At 38.0% G+C, this 18,393-nt stretch overlaps 4 protein-coding genes and 1 non-coding gene across 6 annotated transcripts; 4 read left to right on the top strand and 1 right to left on the bottom strand.

Moving 5' to 3' along the window:
- Nucleotides 1-1,485: 1,485 nt before the first annotated feature.
- On the top strand, nt 1,486-4,369 carry LOC111462718 (serine/threonine protein phosphatase 2A 57 kDa regulatory subunit B' theta isoform-like). Its single transcript, XM_023106418.1, has 3 exons — nt 1,486-1,598; nt 1,783-3,483; nt 3,720-4,369. The coding sequence occupies exons 2-3, from the start codon at nt 2,281-2,283 to the stop codon at nt 4,077-4,079; spliced, it is 1,563 nt and encodes a 520-aa protein (XP_022962186.1). The 5' UTR covers nt 1,486-1,598; nt 1,783-2,280; the 3' UTR covers nt 4,080-4,369.
- A 733-nt stretch (nt 4,370-5,102) lies between these two features.
- TRNAW-CCA lies at nt 5,103-5,174 on the top strand. The gene has a single exon. It is a non-coding gene; the product is annotated as a tRNA-Trp (tRNA).
- Nucleotides 5,175-5,565: 391 nt separating this feature from the next.
- LOC111462663 (protein HHL1, chloroplastic-like) lies at nt 5,566-8,411 on the top strand. Of its 2 annotated transcripts, XM_023106343.1 has the most exons (6): nt 5,568-5,945; nt 6,334-6,471; nt 7,550-7,636; nt 7,746-7,793; nt 7,952-8,094; nt 8,183-8,411. In XM_023106343.1, exons 1-6 carry the CDS (start codon nt 5,679-5,681, stop codon nt 8,193-8,195), a joined length of 696 nt encoding a protein of 231 aa, XP_022962111.1. In that variant the 5' UTR covers nt 5,568-5,678; the 3' UTR covers nt 8,196-8,411. The 2 variants fall into 2 exon arrangements, with proteins under 2 accessions (XP_022962112.1, XP_022962111.1); XM_023106344.1 differs by lacking the exon at nt 8,183-8,411 and having other exon boundaries at nt 5,566-5,945; nt 7,952-8,098.
- A 558-nt stretch (nt 8,412-8,969) lies between these two features.
- LOC111462662 (protein WVD2-like 7) lies at nt 8,970-12,199 on the top strand. The gene is made up of 8 exons (XM_023106342.1): nt 8,970-9,322; nt 9,535-10,068; nt 10,159-10,536; nt 10,675-10,733; nt 10,900-11,008; nt 11,243-11,314; nt 11,479-11,589; nt 11,700-12,199. The coding sequence occupies exons 1-8, from the start codon at nt 9,239-9,241 to the stop codon at nt 11,919-11,921; spliced, it is 1,569 nt and encodes a 522-aa protein (XP_022962110.1). The 5' UTR covers nt 8,970-9,238; the 3' UTR covers nt 11,922-12,199.
- Nucleotides 12,200-12,856: 657 nt separating this feature from the next.
- On the bottom strand, nt 12,857-15,681 carry LOC111462661 (two-component response regulator ARR11-like). Its single transcript, XM_023106341.1, has 5 exons — nt 15,290-15,681; nt 14,660-14,812; nt 14,194-14,577; nt 14,038-14,114; nt 12,857-13,950 (listed from the first exon to the last, which is right to left on the bottom strand). The coding sequence occupies exons 1-5, from the start codon at nt 15,420-15,422 to the stop codon at nt 13,054-13,056; spliced, it is 1,644 nt and encodes a 547-aa protein (XP_022962109.1). The 5' UTR covers nt 15,423-15,681; the 3' UTR covers nt 12,857-13,053.
- Between the last annotated feature and the right edge of the window lie 2,712 nt (nt 15,682-18,393).

The following is an 18,393-nucleotide window of genomic DNA, read 5'->3' as shown; positions in this document are numbered from 1 at the left end:
TACAAGAGATGGTACCCCTCACCTTCTTTGCAGCCCTCCCCTAATTTGGTTCCTTCTTCAATGATTTCTTTACCCGTCATTTTCTCTCTCTCTCTCTCTCTCTCTCTTTTTTTTTTTTTTTTTCAAAGATAAAGTAATAAAGAATATGTCGTGATCCTATCCCCTTCGTCCCTTACTTTTTTTTCTTAAGTCCTGCTCATTGTCGTCAGTCTTACGGTTTTGAATGCATTTATTAGGGAAAGATTTTCACACTCTTATAAAAAATTTCAGTCGAGGTAGGATCTCACAATTCACCCCCCTTGGGCGCCCAACGTCCTCCTTGGTACACTCCCAGTGTCTAGCTCTAATACCATTTGTAGCAATTCAAACTCACTACTAGTAGATATTGTCGTCAGTCTCACAATTTTAAGCCGCGTTTGTTAGAGAGAGGTTTCTACACTCTTATAAGGAATATTTTATTCTCTTTTCGGATCGAGGTAGGATCTCACATAGACCTATTTGTCCGTTATGGTGTTGCACTAAAAGAAAAAAAAAAGAAAAAAAAAAGAAAAAAACAGACCCTTCAAATAAGGCTAGTTGACTGAGATCCAGAAAGCTAAGCTGCAATTTCAATATTCTTGTTTCTTACTTTGAACCCCTTTTGCCCTTTTCTTAAGCTTTTGCAGAATAATCCATAAGTTGAAAAAGTTGGCAAAAGTGCAGAATCCTAGTTTAGTTTCAACTTCCACGGCAACAACACACACAGCTTCAGTTACCTTGTATTTATTTTTCCAATATTTATTATTCATGTTTTGTCTGCCATTACTTTAAGATAATTATCATATCATATTAATATTATTTTTGTTTTTATCTCTTTTTACTTGGTAGTTCTTTCCCATTTTTTCTACTATTTTTCTAAAATAAAGTTGATAACCATTCTTTATTTTTATATTTCCTATCAACGTATCAAATAAGCTATGAGCATATTAATATTTATTAAACAATATATATATATATATATATATATATATATATATATATATATATATATTAAAATAGTCCAAAAAATTTGAATCAACGGAGTCTAATTCTTGTTTGGTGGGTTGAATTGGTTCAAAGTTGAAAACCCGTAACTAATCAACACGTTTATTAATTAATGCATTTTATAATTACAAGTTGAAATTTGATCCGTTTGATTTTTGCACAAAAAGTGGAAGAAATTAATAAATAAAGAAAACAAAAATGCTGGCTGCCAACAATGTCATGTGAACCAACGATTTTCAACGTTTTAAAAAATTAAAAAAAAATTAAGAATATTAAATTACATTAACAAATTTAAAAAAAAAAAAATCAAAATAGAGAAATTAAAAGTTGAGAGATGAAAATGGAATTGAAAGCACTAATTTATTATTTTTATTTGTAAATAAAAATTTTGAAAATAAATTTCTTATAAATGGGGAATATACAGCGAATTCTTAATTTATTAAGAGAGAGGCCCATTGCCATTGGGCATCGTCACTTAGAAATAAAAAGGGGTTTATTTATTGATTCGAAATGGCAGTCAACAGAGGAAGCCACGAAGGAGAAAAGGGAAAGCAGAGACCGAGTAATCTCTCTCTGTAAGTAATACGAAAGCCATTTTCTTCTCACAATCCTTCCTTTTATTGGATTATGGGAGTCTCTGTTTCTGTATTTCGGGAGTTTTTTTTTGGTTTCTCTTCGACATTCAAAACCCTGACCCTTCGTTTTATTTTTGTGTTTTGTTTTGTTTTCTTTTTTTTCGATCTGTAATTCAACCCTAAGAGTGATTTGGGCGGAAGAATTCGGACGTTTATGTGTTGATTGTTACTTAATTCTGTTTCTTTTTGAAACTGGAGAGTTTTTAGAATCGGATTCAGAACGGGATTACAGATCTTTGATATTGAGTGTTTCTGGCGTTTGGGTGTTTGAATACAAATCTGGGGTTAAAAAACACCGACTAGATTTTCTGGAATAGCAGATGATATGTTCGATTTCGCTCCTTGGTGTTTTGTTGAATCGAATGGGTTCTGGACAGCAATTTTGTGTAATCTGTTGTAGGAGTGAATCTGCTTACTGTTTGGATGAAAAGGGTAGCTTTGGTTCGGCTTGTTCATTTTTGTTAATGCTGAAAAAGTGCCTGCTATAATTGCTTCTCCCACCGGGGAAAATAGAGTGTTTACTGAACTCATGGATTTGTAATAACTCTCAACATCTTTCTGGAGGCTAAGGAAAAAGCGTTTTACTTTTTTGGGAGTGTTGCCTTATCGGTTTGTATGAATTATGATCAAGCAGATATTTAGTAAGCTTCCCCGAAAATCATCGAAGAGTGGTGAGAGCAGGGAACATGGTGGAAGCCATATGGCCCCTTCTACTGCTTATGCTTCTGCCAGTTCGAGAAGTAATGATTTAACGTCTGGCAAGGCAGCAAATTTGGTTTCATCTTTTCCAGTTGATGTGGGGCAAAATCATGGTGGCAAGGCTAATAAAGGTGTGAACACAAAACTGAATGGAATTCCCACTTCTTCATATGAGGCATTGCCTGGGTTTAGGGAAGTTCCAAGCTCTGAAAAACAGAATTTGTTTGTTAAGAAGCTAAATCTATGCTGCGTTTTGTTTGACTTCAGTGACCCAACAAAGCATCTTAAAGAGAAGGAGATCAAACGACAAACTTTGTTGGAGATTGTGGATTATGTAACTTCTGTTAATACTAAATTTACTGAAGCTGTTATTCAGGATGTTATAAAAATGGTCTCTCTAAATTTATTTAGAACAATGAGTCCTCAACCACGTGAGAGCAAAATTGTGGAAGGTTTTGATTTGGAAGAGGAGGAGCCTTCAATGGATCCTGCATGGCCTCATTTGCAAATTGTGTATGAATTCTTTCTCAGATTTGTGGCCTCTCCTGAGATGGATGCAAAATTGGCTAAGAGATATATTGATCATTCTTTCATTCTGAAGCTGCTGGATCTGTTTGACTCCGAAGATCCTAGAGAAAGAGAATACTTGAAGACAATTCTGCACCGTATCTACGGGAAATTTATGGTGCACCGGCCATTTATTAGAAAGGCTATAAATAACATATTTTACCGATTTGTATTTGAGACTGAAAAGCATAATGGGATTGCTGAGCTTTTAGAGATTTTGGGAAGTATCATCAATGGATTTGCTCTCCCGTTGAAAGAAGAGCATAAGTTATTCCTTGTTCGTGCATTGATCCCTTTGCATAAACCAAAATGTCTAGCTATGTACCACCAGCAGTTATCATATTGCATCACACAATTTGTAGAGAAAGATTGCAAGCTTGCTGATACAGTCATAAGAGGTCTGTTGAAGTATTGGCCAGTTACAAATAGTTCCAAAGAAGTCATGTTTCTCAGTGAGTTGGAAGAAGTATTAGAAGCAACTCAACCTCCAGAGTTCCAACGCTGCATGGTACCCCTGTTTCGCCAGATCGCTCGGTGTCTAAATAGTTCACATTTTCAGGTACTACTTGTTTTCATTGATTGCTCGTATTACACCTATCGATATTCTAAATAGTTTCTGTTTTGTTGTTGTGCTGTTTATGTTTTTGTTATACTGTTTGCTTTGCATTTAGATTTGACTGTCCGAACTTCTAGGCAGACCTGGCCAAGAGTCATATGAAAATTTGTGATTGTTTATGTACTTCCACATGTTCACCTTCTTGAAACGTACGCTAATGCAACAATTTGCTTTCCTAGGTAGCAGAAAGGGCGCTATTCTTGTGGAATAATGACCATATTGAAAACTTGATCAAGGAAAATCGCAAGGTCATACTGCCCATAATCTTTCCAGCCCTGGAAAAGAATGCCAGGAGTCATTGGAACCAGGCTGTCCATAGCTTGACTTTGAATGTTCGGAAGATATTTTATGATCTTGATCCTGAACTGCTCAAGGAATGCTTAGTCAAGTTTCAGGAAGACGAATTGAAGGAAAATGAGCTGAAAGCAAAACGAGAGGCGACATGGAATCGCTTAGAAGAGCTTGCTGCAAAGAAAGCTGCAAGTAATGAAGCCGTGCTTGTTTCTCATAAATTACCCACTCGGACAGCATCGGTTTAGTGAGAGTAAGAGATATTTACTTCCCATTTACCCGACCGTGTTGATCCCGTGAGATACACGCTGTAGTAGCATAGAGTTTAGATCAAATTTCCATGGACCGTTGATTTGTGGCCTGCTATATGATAATATCTTGTGGGGTTCTTTTCTGTGCAATAACCATAGTCCAGTCCAGTATGCTTATTCTTAGCTTTCTGTGCGTGCTATTCTTAAATTCTTCAGATTATGGAGCAATATGTTGTGGTAGATATATATATGGTTAGCCCCCACATAAAATAATGCCTCTAGATATACATACCTGTTCGACTAGCATTATGCAGTAATGACTCATCTGTGTATGTGTATATATATATATATATATATATGTATGGCAAACTCATGAATCAGGTTGCTGATTTGGCAATAGTTGTAATTTGATAGGATTTCTCTGGATTTCTTCATCGTTTGTGGGGAAGCAAGCAGGCCTAGTTGTAGACATGGAACCATCTTAAAATATCTTGTGATAAAATATAGGACGAAGATTGATGTGACAAAGACACGTAAGCATTAGGTGTTCATTATATTATTTGCAACTATATAGAACATACAAACTCAACTTCTATCCTGTGAAATTACTTTTTTTTTTTTCCCTGAAAAGTCAACAATATTCGTTTATATATGACCCAACATAATTTTAATATAAGCTTTGTCACATGTAGTATTCTCTTATACTCTTACGCAAATCTAAATAAACCTTAAATAAAAGACAGTTAATTAACTAATTTTAGATTCTAAGCTTTCAAGCTGTTGTTCCCGCGGAATTTCATTGTATTATTTTTGTGTATATTGAGTATAATCCATAATGTATGATCTCTTAATTCTTTTCTCCCAACCTGTATTGGATTTGAAGGCCTCAGCACTTATTCTCTGGTACATTTGGTTCATTGATCTTGTTGTATTTGGGCCAAACTTCAGTGCGGCTCAAACCTATTGGGCTGGGCTTGGTCTTAGTAATCTTATAATAACAGATGCAATGAGGCCATTAAAGGATCCGTGGCGCAATGGTAGCGCGTCTGACTCCAGATCAGAAGGTTGCGTGTTCGATTCACGTCGGGTTCAAAATTCTTTTGAAAATTTTATCTATTTTCAGATGACATTTTTGCCCTTCAGATGATTGGATAATTTCTGTTTTGTTTTCGGTCCCTGACGGCTTTGTCTTCTTCCGGCTGTTCTCGGCGGCTCCAGCGCCCGAAGGCCGAAGGAATTACTATGGCATATTATTTTAAAAAACTACTTTTAATTCACCGCCATAATCTGTAAAAACTTAAACTTTGTTTAATATAATTATTTATAAATACATTCAGCCTGTCATCAAAGGGTCTGTGGTGCAATGGTAGCGCGTCTGACTGACTCCAGATCAGAAGGTTGCGTGTTTGGGTTCATTTTGTCTTATCGTCAAATTACCTTTTGGTCCTCCAAACTGATACTTGAATGGCCGGAGATTGCTGGTGTCCCCACCGTGATACTGGTGGATAAGATTCCACGACAAGGACCATCCTCCCAACTCAACTACGATGCCCATATCCACTTCAGTCCAGATTCAGACCAAATCCGATCGCGAAAATGGAGGTCGCCATGTCTCTCAACGCTCTGGTTCGACTTCCCCTTTCGAATTCGAAGCTAGCCGAAGATGGGCGGGTCCGGCACTCGCTCTTCTCGTCGAGGACGGTGCCGAAGCCTGAGCGGAGGCATCGCCACACTTTTGTGGTCGAAGCGAAAGGCAAAAAGGGGATGCAAGCTCGTCGGTTTCAAAAGGCTGCGCCTCCACCGCTACCCAAGATTGAAGACGACGGCAACCCTAAGTTCGTCATCTTCATCCGCACGGCCGATGTTTGTTCTCCATCCTTTTGAATACAGCTTCGATTTTACCTTTTCAGTTCGGTTTCTTTCTGTTGATTGATTCTTTCCCCTTGTGGAGTTGTTGCTGATAACATCGTAGAATGGTGAGACTGGGAAGTTACTCTTGAGAATTACTCACTATTCCTTGAACGTAGGAGCTACATAGAACATGTTATTGGCCCCTAATTGAATGGATAACATCGTTTACACTATAAATTGTTGTTTATAATATCTCCTTTTAGTGATATCGTAATGTGATATGCCATCAAAAGAAGTTCATTAACTCAAAATCCCAAAGAGTTTTCTGAATAATAGAAATTCCATCAAGTCTGTAAAGTTCAATATCTTGATCATCATCCCTTTTACGTTTATTATGCAGGTTTATCTATGGTACCCTCTGAGTCTTATAAATGGTGGCACAACCGCCAAAATCATGGTTGCAGCAAAAGATAATTTTCTGGGGAAATATATCTATAAAGATACTCTGGCTAGGAACCTTGCTGCTGTCATTTACCGTGTAAGGTTCAATCACTATCTATTTTATTAATTCATCTGCAATGAAGTTTATGTCTAACAGAGAAGATGATCATTCAAGATACTTTTCTCCATTTTCTTGTTCTTGTTATAAGCCGCCATTCAATTGAAGTGAAGAAAATTCAATTTAAACCTTCTACGATCACAAGTGCATGTAGTTATGTTTTTCCATCCAAAACTTTGTAGTCTTGATGAAAGGGAAGTTAAAGCTTGTACTTCGACAAGTATGTGTGTTTTCCAAGGAAAGGGAAGGGAAAATTAAATTTAAACCTTCTACGATCACAACTGCTAGCATATATTGTCCATTGGGTTTTCCCTTTCGCTTCCCATCAATGTTTTTAGCACCATTATAAAGAATGTTTTGTTCTCTTGTGGGATCTCACAATCTACTCCATTTCGGGGCCCAGCGTCCTCGCTGGCACTTGTTCAGTGTTTGGCTCTGATACATTTGTAATAGCCCAAATCCACAGCTAGTAGATATTGTCCTCTTTGTGTTTTTCCCTTTCGAGCTTCCCCTTAAGGTTTCTAAAATGCGTTTGCTAGGGAGAAGTTTCCACACATTTATAAAGAAGGTTTCATTCCCCTCTCTAACTGACGTGGATCTCACCATCCACCCCCCTTTGAAGCCCAACGTCCTCGATGACACTCATTCCTCTCTCCAACCGATGTGGGATCTCACGTATGTGGCATTGCTGAATGTTTGGGAGTTCTTTAAGGTCCAGAGAAAGCAATCAATAGAATTTGGATTTTTTTTTTTTTTTTGTGAAATAAGAAATTTATCGATTTATTATTAGCTATTCCAAAAACATGATGCATAACTTATCCAAAATTTGTGTTGCCCTCACCATTGAGACACTGTGTACCTCTGATTGAACTCTGGCATCTGATGCAATTTACAGTTTTGACTTAGCGTTGATTGTTAATTTAGGAATCAGTTGCCACTTTGCTACACATTCTTGTCAGTATGTTTTTGCATAATTACTCAAATTTCCAACCTTTGTGAACAATAATCAATTCTAAACTTCCTTAAAGATACTAACAGTGGAGCTACCCATTAATAGGATGAAAAGGAGATACAGAAGACGGCGTTCAAACAGTTTCGCGTGTTGCGGACAGCGACAGAATTCAGATATGGCTACAAGATTGTCGTAATGTTTTCACACCCGTATTTATGATTCATGAGGACAATATTTTATGTTGTACTGCCTCACTGATGAACAACAATTGACGTAATTTTAATTATATGCTTTCATGAAGGAAAATGGCAATCTGAGATCCGCACTTTCTACCACAGATGTAATCGAGGTAAGAATGGCTTTTCAGGTGGATTTTATAAGTTCAGGATCGAAAAAATAAATCCTTGATCGATCGAACCAAGCTCCATAGTAACTTGTGTCGGTCGGTAAGATTTACAACTTGATCATCTAATTTCCTTACATTGTTTGCTTCTGAATCAATCTTAGCTTCCAACTCAAGACCAGCTGAAGACAGTTCTTGATAAAGTTAAAGACTTCTTTGGAGATGCAAAGGAATCATTTGGCAAACTCACTGCATTAGGCTCACTTGAAGGTGAGGAGTCAGATGAGAATTCAGAAGAGAAGGCCAAGTGAGTATTATTCCTTAATCCTAATCTTCAGAAACGAGCTTCAATGAGTTTCAGATGGGTAGATTGATTCTTTAATCCACATTTTCAGGGTTAAAACTTGAGACTGAAGTGGTCGTCTTACTGGAAACTGCAGCAGCACGACGAACGTCTTAAACTCGGGAGCTCTGAAAGGTACATAGAAGGGTGGACTAGCAAAGTTTTTTTTTAATCCAAAATGTTCGTAGCTCAAAAATTAGGGAGCTTCATACGGTATATGTTTGATGAACACACAGCAGTGGTAATGTTCACAAGTTTCACCAACGGGTTTTGTTCACAAATCTTGCTCTGCCGTTCTGTTCTCTTGCATTTGAATGGACAGGCCTCTTTCTAAAATTTATTTATGATGTCCTTTTTTAGCTTTCTCTTGCGCGTATTTATGATGTCCTTATAAACCGTTCGTTCTCCTCTCCAACTAACATGGACATGACATAACTATTGTCAACTGTTTTTTTTTTTTTTTTGAAACTTAAACGTGAATTATAAATAGACAATTATAATTATTCTTTATTTTAATTTTATTTAAAATATTGGAGTGGAGCGGACAACTGTAACAGACTGCAGAGAGTTAGCCGTTGGAAGGATAGTTTCCATTATTGGTGACGTGGACAGACACTCTGTCCTTCCTGCCTTTATCTGCCCAATTGGCGGCCCGTAATCTTGATTAAATTTTGAATTAGTTACCTAATCAATTATTATTATTTCTTAATTTATTCCGATTAGTTAATGAATAAAATAAAATAAAAAATTGATTATTTATTAAAATTTGTGACGTAGAAAACCCCCTTAGTACCGTTGGGCATTACAAAATCAGACCACAATTAATAAAGTAATCTCCTTTGAATATTTGAAAATAAAAGTAGACGTTGGAAAAGCTTCTGCTTTCACCAATCATCTTGTTGGCCCCATTTCGGTTCTACAAGCTCTGAAGACCCACTAGATTAGAGCGGCATCGGACACGCAAATTTTGCAGTTTCATTTCTACAAAATCTTAGGGTTTCTCACAGCTCCAAATTATCCTCATTACTACTCAAAACCTTCATTTTCTTTCGGGCGTTACAAAGTTCACAGACTTTTCTTTCTGTTTTTTGGGAAATTTATTGTTCTTATGGAGTGCAGCAACATGGGTGAATCGGCTTGCCTACGCAGATCCTTCTCTCATCCTTCCGATGCTTCGCGGGAGCCAAAAGAGGTCGGTTCAACGAAATGATCTTCGTTTTCTTTATTGGGTTTCTTTGATCGTTACTGTTTCAATTCGTTTCTTTGATTCATGGAATGGATCGCTGTAAATCTTGATTCGGCTGTTTGAAATTCTCCAGAATTTCTTGGGTTTGATGATTTGTTGTGGTTTTCTTTACCTTATGATGCTTTTACTTTGTTTATGGGAATGTGGGTTTTAAACAGGGAGATCCTATTCGAGCTCTTGGAGAATCCATTTCGTTTGGGAGGTTTATGTCGGAGTCTCTTGCTTGGGAGAAATGGTCTGCATTTTCTCATAACCGCTACCAGGAAGAATTAGAAAAATTATCCAAACCAGGTTCTGTTGCTCAGAAGAAGGCGTATTTTGAAGCTCACTACAAGAGGAAAGCTGCACAAAAAGCAGCAGCTGAGCTTGAGGACACAAACACTATGGTGACGATGAATCAAGTCGAAACCGTGGAGTCTGCGCCATTGACACTGAACAACCAAGTGATTGAAACTACTGAACCACAGAATTTTGTCCAGACTGCTGAATTTGTATCTCCCATTGATTCACATGAATTTATGAATGAGGAGATTATGGTGGAAACAGTAACAGACAAGGTGGAAGATGTTCTTGACCAGAACAATTCCATGGAGTCTGATCCTAATATCGAGAACAACAACCAGAATGAGAAGGATGACGACCACAGGAAAATCGCGGTCGCTGAAGATGAGAAAACACCGGCGGCGGAAAACGTGAGTGTGATCATATTTTTGTGTATTGATTTGATTGATTGCAGCTGTTTCTCTCATTAGTCTCAATGTGTTTATCTTGTCAATATGCAGCAAGCTGCTGAAAAGGAGATTATGTCTTCAGGGGGAAGCTTGAAAAGATTAAGGAATTACTCCTCCAAATTACTAACTCGAAGTTGGTCATCAAAGCCTCAAGCCTCTCCTGCCAATCAAGCTACAACCTCTAGTCTGCAATCCATACACAGGGATGGTAATGCCACTCCAAAGAGTAAGAAACATGTCGGGAATATTGTCAGGAATTTGAATACGAAATCCGTCCACATGTCGATGCACTTTAAGTCCTTTCCGAAAGAAATAGCTAAAACAAGTCCTGAACTTCCACAAATTGGAAGAAAGAGAACTCATATGAGTTCACTTGCAGCATCCAAAGAGGCTTCAGCTCCTCCTCGGAAGTTTGTCAGTAGGGTAGCGGTAGGTACTTCTAACTCTAAACTCCTCACTAATCATCTCAGTATATTTTGCAAAAATGGCCAAGTTTTTTGAATTTTCCCATTCTTCAGTTCAAGATTTGTTCATGTGTTTAAGATGATTCGTTTATCCCAATTGCAGGCATCTGTTAATGGATTGCTAAAGCAACCTTTGATCAAGCCCCCATTTGAAAATAAAAGGTATATTTAGCTTCTGAGTATCCTTTGATCAAGCCCCATTTGAATGTTTGAGGAGCTCATATGAACTGAAGATTAACACTTAATTGACATAATGATAGTTCTGCATGCGTTCTGTTCATATAACATGGAACTTGACTTACATTGATTTAAGTGTATTGTATTCCAGATGCTTGAAGTCTTCAAATGCAGGAGGAACCGTGAGCAAAGAACGGCCGCCTCTTATATGCTCTCCTTTCAGCTTCAGGAGTGAAGAAAGAGTGGCAAAACGGAGAGAGGCAAGTATTATCCTCCACTCCTTCGTTTGTTAGGAATCAAGACTCTCCACAATAGTATGATATTATCCACTTTGAGTATAAGGTCTCGTGGCTTTGCTTTTGGTTTCCCCAAAATGCCTCATACGAATGGAGATGTATTCCTTACTTATAAACTCGTGATCAATGCTCTTTTCTTATCATACTGTCGGTTAAAATGTATCTCATTGTCAATGCTGTTTTCATTTGTTATTTCAGTTCTTTCAAAGGCTTGAAGAGAAAGCTAATTCCAAAGAAACGGTGCAAAAGCAACCGCAAACAAGATGTCAGGTTGATAGCTATTACATCATTTTACCTCTTATCATGTTGATCATCAGCATGAATGCGAAATTGCAGAACTTCTTACCCCAAATACATTCAAGGGCCATTTATACTTTCCACTACATGATCTAACTTGTAATACAAAACCACTGAAGTCATCTTGAATTATACAGGAAAGAAAGAAGAACGACGTTACTAAATTACGTCAAAGCATAAATTTTGAAGCCAAGGCAACTCAAGATTCTAATCAGGGATCAAAATTGCCTGCTGATCACATTAATAAGGTATTTTGTATGTCCTGTAAGGGTATCAGATGCTACCCCACTTCCTCTGCTTAAGTAGGTGGCTGGTGATCTTGAGTTTTGAATGTGTTGTTATTAATCTTGGGTTACAGATACCTGTCACGAGACCTCGATCGCCAAAACTTGGGAAGAAGGCAGCAAGCAGCAGCGCGGTACAGAATATAAGCTCTCTGCCTCCGAAGAGGCCATCGGTCACTTCCAATGATTCCAAGAACGTCATGAGAAAGAGGTACGAAAGCACCACTCAATCAGTCACTTGTCTTGGGAAGAAAATGAATGGCTGTGAAAATTTTTCTCCAAATATCCAGAGCTGATTGATCTCCCTCTCAATAGCTGGGATGCACTTACTTAGTTTACACATCATGAAACTAAAGAAAGTTGGTTAGAAAGTAAGTTGTCTATATTTGTCATGAGGAGATGCTGTTCAGATGACCAAAAAGTATGCTTTTGTGTAGCCCACTTTCTGATTGTTCGGTGGAGTACTTAAATAATATGCAGAAATTTTGTAGTGAAATGATGAGAAATATTACCTAGCTTGGTAGGTTTTTGTACATGTTTAAATTTATATGTTCTATACATGTAAAAATGTTGTGGTAAAATGTCGTCTGGCTCAAAACTGAAGTTTAATCATTCTACTTAACTCATCAATTAATTCCGTCTATCGACTCGGGGCATGGATTGATGCGGAGGCCTTCGTTACGCCTATGGAGACGTCGTCGTCCTGATCGTGGCTGGCAGCACGTGCCTTTTGGCGTGCTCCTAGCATTGGCCTGTAGACTCCCCATTCGACCCATCTTGAAACATGGACCAAAGAGTCTATGTGTGTGTGAGTTAACAAGCAAGTAAACCCGTAAGACGCAAGGAAGCTGACTGGTGGGATCTCTTCGTGGGTTTGCACCACTGACTGACCTTGATCTTTTGAGAAGGATTCGAGTGTGAGCATGCCTGTCGGGACTTGAAAGATGGTGAACTATGTTTGAGTGGGGCGAAGCCAGAGGAAACTCTGGTGGAGGCCCGCAGCGAAACTAACGTGCAAATCGTTCATCTAACTTGGATATAAGGGCGAAAGACTAATTGAACTGTCTAGTAGCTGGTTCCCTCCGAAGTTTCCCTAAGGATAGCTGGAGTTCGCGGGCGAGTTCTATCGGGTAAGGCCAATGATCAGAGGCATCGGGGGCGCAACGCCCTCGACCTATTCTCAAACTTTAAATAGGTAGGACGGCATGACCCAAGTCGTTATTAGAAAGCGTTTAATGATGTGAAGTTGTTTTATTGATATATATAGGAAGAAGTTTTTCATTACTACTTCTATATACACATTTCAAAATCCAAATCCCAATAGGTTGGGAAGGTAATATTCAATCCATTAAGTTAAGGAAGAACTCACTTATTGAGCAAGACATCATTTTTCCTTGCATACAGGGAGGGAGTATGTGAATAGCATAATCATGCAATAAATAGGCCTTCATCTATCACCGGATAATACTCAGTTGGGTCATAGGAGTACTCATAGCCAAACCTCATTGCATCGTAAAGGTAAGCAGGAACTTCAGTGAAAAGGCCTGGATCACCATAATCTGGAAACTCTATGATCTGCTGATGATCAAGGTTCTTTGGATAGCACCCATCTTCAAGCAGATAGCCCTGCAACTCTTCATCAAAGGTTTCAAAGGGTAACCCACTTCCTATATCAGTTGAAATGCTGCTAAGATTTAAGCTCTGGTTTTTCTTTCCCAATGTAGTAGCAGCAGCAGCAGCAGTAGTAGTTGAACTGGGGTCAGTTGCAACTTTTGGTAGATTTACATGGACCATCTGTTGGCTACACTCCTCAGAATACATAGGCTTACTTTCAATGGAGCTTGCTATATCTTTCTCTGTTGCTGACTGTTCAGAACTAATCGACGAAATCGATTGTAGTTGGTCGATTTGAACGTGGTGCGGTGGAACCGTTGCAGGGAACTGACTGAAATCTCCTTCTGAATGCACAACTGGCTTGATTTCTTGTTTGAACTTTGTTTCTGGAGCATCAACCCAAGGGTAACAGGTTCGCTTGCTGGGATCAAAGGCTGCAAGCTTTATTGGTTCAGGAACACTCCTAGCAGCAGCAGCAGCAGCAGCAGCAGCTCTTTTTGGCTCTGATGAATCATTCTGCAGAAGGAAGTTATCACCTGAAAAACTGAAGCTGCTGTTTGTCACATCAGTTTGTGGCCCGGCCAACGAGCTACAAAGGCTGAAGTTCCCCTCTCGATCCTTCGAACACGAATCGGTATGTTTCATCCCAACAACAAAGCAAACTTTTGGGTCATTTTCTTTCTGCAGTCTACTCAAATAGAGGCGATATTTCTGCATAAACAACCAAGTTTTCAATATCCTAAAGAAAAAAGACATCATTTTAGCTAGATCAGTGTCATGAAGGTACATGGACCAAACCTGCAAGTGGCTAGCCACATTTTCTCTAGTCAGCCATGGAACATTCATCAGATCAAGAATCTTTTTAGGCCCAACTTCTGCAAAATTAGAGATTAAGAATCATTTCTGTAAAAGAATGATGTTTTAGGAGGGAAAGTTGATGTATTCTGTACTTACTGTCAAAACCTATATGGTCTACTGCTTTGACAAACTTCTGGTGTAGATCAACCGACCAGACAACTCTGGCTTTCTTTGTTGAAGAAGTGTCACAAAACTCTCTGTCTTCATGCTTATCAATATCTTTTCTTTTTCTCAGTGAAAATAGTTCCTCTCCTCTCAGGAACTGGCTATCATCGTACCTATCTGATCCATTTCTTAGAATCTGGATACCTTCAAGAACATCATGTCCTTCAATATCTCTTCCTTCTTGTATCTTCTTTCGCAATACGTGCTGCCATATGTTTCGAAGTTCTTTCATTCGTATCGGTTTTAGAAGATAATCACAAGCCCCGTGTTGAACCCCTTTCATTACTCGGCTTGTTTCGCCATCAACTGACATCACTGCACAGAGGGAGATGAAGTTAGAAGAGAAGTGAGGAGTGTGCTAAAAAGAGTGTTGAAGTTAGGGTGGTAGAGCACTGACTGATAACTGGCAGGTCCATTTCCAATCCCACATGCTCAAGGAGTTTAAAACCATCCATATCAGGCATGTTTACGTCGCTGATTACGATATCGTATCCATCTTTTCTCTCCCTAAGCAGGCTTAGAGCCTCCCTTGCTAAACAACATGTTGTCACTGCAACACAAGATGTTAAGCGTTTCAGCCTGATTTTGAAAAAGTTCATCGGATTCAACTAAATAAGCTGAATTCTGAAATGGGATCATCTAAACTGGCCTTAAACAGTGAAAAACGCACAGTTTCAGTTTCATTTCCAAGCTTTAGCTGTAATAGATCTCATAAAAGTGACCTTGAGCTATGATTGAATAACTCAAGTAAATGAAGGGAGAAAACATGTTGAGAAGAAAGAAATCTTTGTCTGGTTTCAGAAACAGTGTTTTAGATCCTACTTCTCGTGGATTTTAAGGTTCAAAATTTAGGATCTAAAACACTGCAAATATGTATGAAAAGCTTTGATGTTTTCAGATGGGCTGTATCATTATCAGTTCTATATTGAAAAGGCCGAAACAATTCACAGCCTCAAGAATTGTAATAGTACCAATCAAGTAACAAACTAAGACAGAGAGAGAGAGAGGTTTGTTCTTGTAAGTTAACCTTCATAGGAGCACTTCTTGAGCATCTTTTCCAGGATTCTCAACCATGTTGGATCATCATCAACGACAAGAACACGAAGACCGACGGGAAACGCATCGCTACGAGGAGAAGAGAAGCCATTTTCCATGACCATGGAGCTCTGGTGGAGATGAGGAAGGAGAAAATGAACAGTGAGTTTGTAACAGTTGTTCAAAACTGTCTGGGTTTTGAAAATGGCCCAAGTTTAGAGAGAGAGAAGCGCCTAACAGTTCCCTTCAAAAGATTCATAGAATGCTATATATCCACAAAAGAAGCATGAAAATCAGAGGTGAAAGAATATGAGATGGGGGGAAAAAGGCATCTTTACAGGGGACCTGCTTAGTTGAAGAACAACTTACAAACATATATATATATATATATATATATATATTTTTGGCATACAAAAGCATTGAAATGACTTTACAATAATTAAACAAAGAGAGTGCAGAGAAAGGAATAAAAGTATATAAAAATGAAAGTATATGAGGGGAAGCCATAGGGAGGGAGCAGTTATAATGAACAGTAGGAGCAACAATCCAACAAATGAAGGTGGGAACCCCTTTTTATCTGCTCAACTTCATTTCCCTTTTGCAAATTTGTATTCCAACCTTTTTTCTCCCCTTCAAGATCTTTCCATGTTTGCATCCAGCCGTGGATTTTTGCATTGTTCTTGTTCTGTACTGTCATTCAACAATTTGTTTGAATCTGATATTAATATTGAATGTGGGAGAGAAGAAACAAGCTCCTCTCCCTCCATCATCAGCTACCAGCTCCAGCCACTTTTGGTACTTTTTAGTCTTTACTATATATGGAGAATGTCCCTCCATTGCTCCAATGGGGTAGCCATGGCAGCTTCAACCCTGCTCAAATTGCCCTTCACAGATGGGCTTGAACAGAAGCAACAATTCCTTCTATAATCACTTAGAGGTCTACTTAACCCGTTTGAGATTGAGATGACTTTTTAAGTACTTACCTACAAGGCTACCTATCTCTTTCTTCAAGCTTGTTTGGAATGACTTTTTAGATAATAGACCCTTCGTTTTCATTTTGAAATGACTTTCTAAGTACTTTTGGGCTTTCTCTTTCGGGCTTCCTCTTAAGGTTTTTAAAACGTGTTTGCTAGGGAAAGGTTTCCACCCCTTATAAAGAATGCTTTGTTTCTCCTCTCTAACCAATGACACTGCCTCGTGTCCACCCCCTTTTGGGGTTCAGTCTACTCACTGGCACATTGCTCGATATCTGGCTCTGATACCCTTTGTAACAGCCCAAACTCACCACTAGCAGATATTGTTTTCTTTGGGTTTTCCCTTTCATGTATCCCCTCAAGTTTTTAAAACACGTTTGCTAGGTATAGGTTTCCACACTCTTACAAAGAATGTTTCGTTCTCCTCCCCAACCGATGTAGGATCTCACATTACCAGTATGAAACGACTTTCTAAGTGCTATCTATCCCTTTCGTCGAGCCTGTTTGGAATGACTTTTTAGATGCTTACCTACTTCGAAACAAGCCCGTCTCTTTCATTTTCCGTCTTTTATAAAAAGAAGATGAATGGAGAAAACAGTACTAAGTTCATTAAGATTGATAGACGAAAAAGTTGGTGCAGGCACGTGGACTCCATTTGAGGGGGAAAGACAGCTTTAAAGAGAAGCAAAACCAGAGTGAAGAGAGGGCTAAGTGGGCAAAGCAGAAGATCACCTGAAGTCTGCAGCAGAAGACTAAGACCTACAGAGGCCCAATTGGAAGGTCACATCTACTCAAACTGCTTCCTCTTATCACTTAGTCTTTTAAGAAACTCATTAAATATTTAAAAGTGGAAGCATTTTAACACAACCCCATTGCTTGCCTTGTCTCTTTGTATGGGATGCCCAATAATTCACCTTTTATATTATTAATTCTCATCTTTATGTACTTCCATCTATTATATTATGCTCTCTAACTCTTAATTAACTATCATTATAACACAATTAAATCAACATTATCACCACAATTAACAACAATATCGATATTAATATCAAATATCAATATCAATATCAATATCGTCCAAGTATATGTTCTGTCTTGAAGCTATTGGTTTGTGATTTGTTTAAGAGGGTTATGAAGTTAAAATAAGTTATAAATAAAACCAAGTTCATCAGTGGAAAGTGACATTCAAAGTACTAATATGATCCTCACTTATTAGGACCCTCTAATCATGTCACATTCAAACTAATTCCTCGCTTAATTATTAATTCAATGCGTGAAAGATGCTAAAGCTATTCTTTTTTTTAATAATTTTTTTTTTAAAAAAAATATAGAATTTAACCTCTTGGAAAGTTGGCAAATTAAATTATGTGGCAAAAAGGAACCAAATAATTCTACAATATATGGTTGGAAGTGAACCAAAACGAGGTCTATATTTTAAGGACAACCAAAAAGCTTCTCTGTTAAGACAGATTATTATTAATATTATATACTATATTCTTTCTTTCTTATCTAGTGTCTAAATTTAAAATCATATAAAATTTCAAGAGCGAAGACTATTATAAGCTATTTAAACATGTTTTATCCTTACTTACCTGCTTCCTATTGAAATTTCTGCAGGGTCGCCTGACATAAAATTATTCTAAACGAAAACACATTTGACTTTGAAGTTCTTGTTGGTATTTTATTCAACTTTTCTTCGAGGATTCTATAGATTCTAATATGATCTTGATTCATTGATGTACCTGTTATGTACCTGTTATGTATTCAGTGTCAACTTGGTGTCACGAGTTCAAAGTTTGACCTTTTAGTTCGGGGATAGTGGAGCCGTAAGAGAGAGAGGGGGTTGTAGGTGAGAGAAAATTGTGGTATAATGGGTCTAAAAAGGAAATGCCCACTAACAAATTCTTTTTGTCAAATTAAATATAAATATGGTTATTGTAGAGAAAATAAAAAGAAAATAAGGGGAATTGTGAGGATGAACTTGATGCAACTTCCTCCAAGTGGACTCAGCTTTATATTAGTTTATATGTAAAGTTGGAATATGGGTTTTGCCTAATGCTCGCCCTTACCTCTTTAATTATATTCTCTTCATTTTCCTTTTTTTTTTTTTTTTTTTTTTTTT

This window comes from Cucurbita moschata, unplaced genomic scaffold (genome assembly GCF_002738365.1).
Source record: "Cucurbita moschata cultivar Rifu unplaced genomic scaffold, Cmos_1.0 Cmo_Scf00027, whole genome shotgun sequence".
NCBI classification, from domain to species: domain Eukaryota; kingdom Viridiplantae; phylum Streptophyta; class Magnoliopsida; order Cucurbitales; family Cucurbitaceae; genus Cucurbita; species Cucurbita moschata.
The sequence above is the reverse complement of the archived record's forward strand: the minus strand, read 5'-3'. Positions and strand labels throughout refer to the sequence as shown.

What these genes read in the sequence shown, in the direction of transcription:
- LOC111462662 (XM_023106342.1), top strand. Translation starts at nt 9,239, where the DNA reads ATGGAGTGCAGCAACATGGGTGAATCGGCTTGCCTACGCAGATCCTTC. An exon ending in AGTTTGTCAGTAGGGTAGCG is followed by an intron (nt 10,537 to 10,674) that starts GTAGGTACTTCT and finishes TCCCAATTGCAG; the next exon opens with GCATCTGTTAATGGATTGCT. An exon ending in AACCGCAAACAAGATGTCAG is followed by an intron (nt 11,315 to 11,478) that starts GTTGATAGCTAT and finishes TGAATTATACAG; the next exon opens with GAAAGAAAGAAGAACGACGT.
- LOC111462663 (XM_023106343.1), top strand. Translation starts at nt 5,679, where the DNA reads ATGGAGGTCGCCATGTCTCTCAACGCTCTGGTTCGACTTCCCCTTTCG. An exon ending in TCTTCATCCGCACGGCCGAT is followed by an intron (nt 5,946 to 6,333) that starts GTTTGTTCTCCA and finishes TTTATTATGCAG; the next exon opens with GTTTATCTATGGTACCCTCT. An exon ending in GATATGGCTACAAGATTGTC is followed by an intron (nt 7,637 to 7,745) that starts GTAATGTTTTCA and finishes GCTTTCATGAAG; the next exon opens with GAAAATGGCAATCTGAGATC.
- LOC111462718 (XM_023106418.1), top strand. Translation starts at nt 2,281, where the DNA reads ATGATCAAGCAGATATTTAGTAAGCTTCCCCGAAAATCATCGAAGAGT. An exon ending in TAAATAGTTCACATTTTCAG is followed by an intron (nt 3,484 to 3,719) that starts GTACTACTTGTT and finishes TTGCTTTCCTAG; the next exon opens with GTAGCAGAAAGGGCGCTATT.
- LOC111462661 (XM_023106341.1), bottom strand. Translation starts at nt 15,422, where the DNA reads ATGGTCATGGAAAATGGCTTCTCTTCTCCTCGTAGCGATGCGTTTCCC. An exon ending in AATGGACCTGCCAGTTATCA is followed by an intron (nt 14,578 to 14,659) that starts GTCAGTGCTCTA and finishes CCCTCTGTGCAG; the next exon opens with TGATGTCAGTTGATGGCGAA. An exon ending in AGACCATATAGGTTTTGACA is followed by an intron (nt 14,115 to 14,193) that starts GTAAGTACAGAA and finishes CTAATTTTGCAG; the next exon opens with AAGTTGGGCCTAAAAAGATT.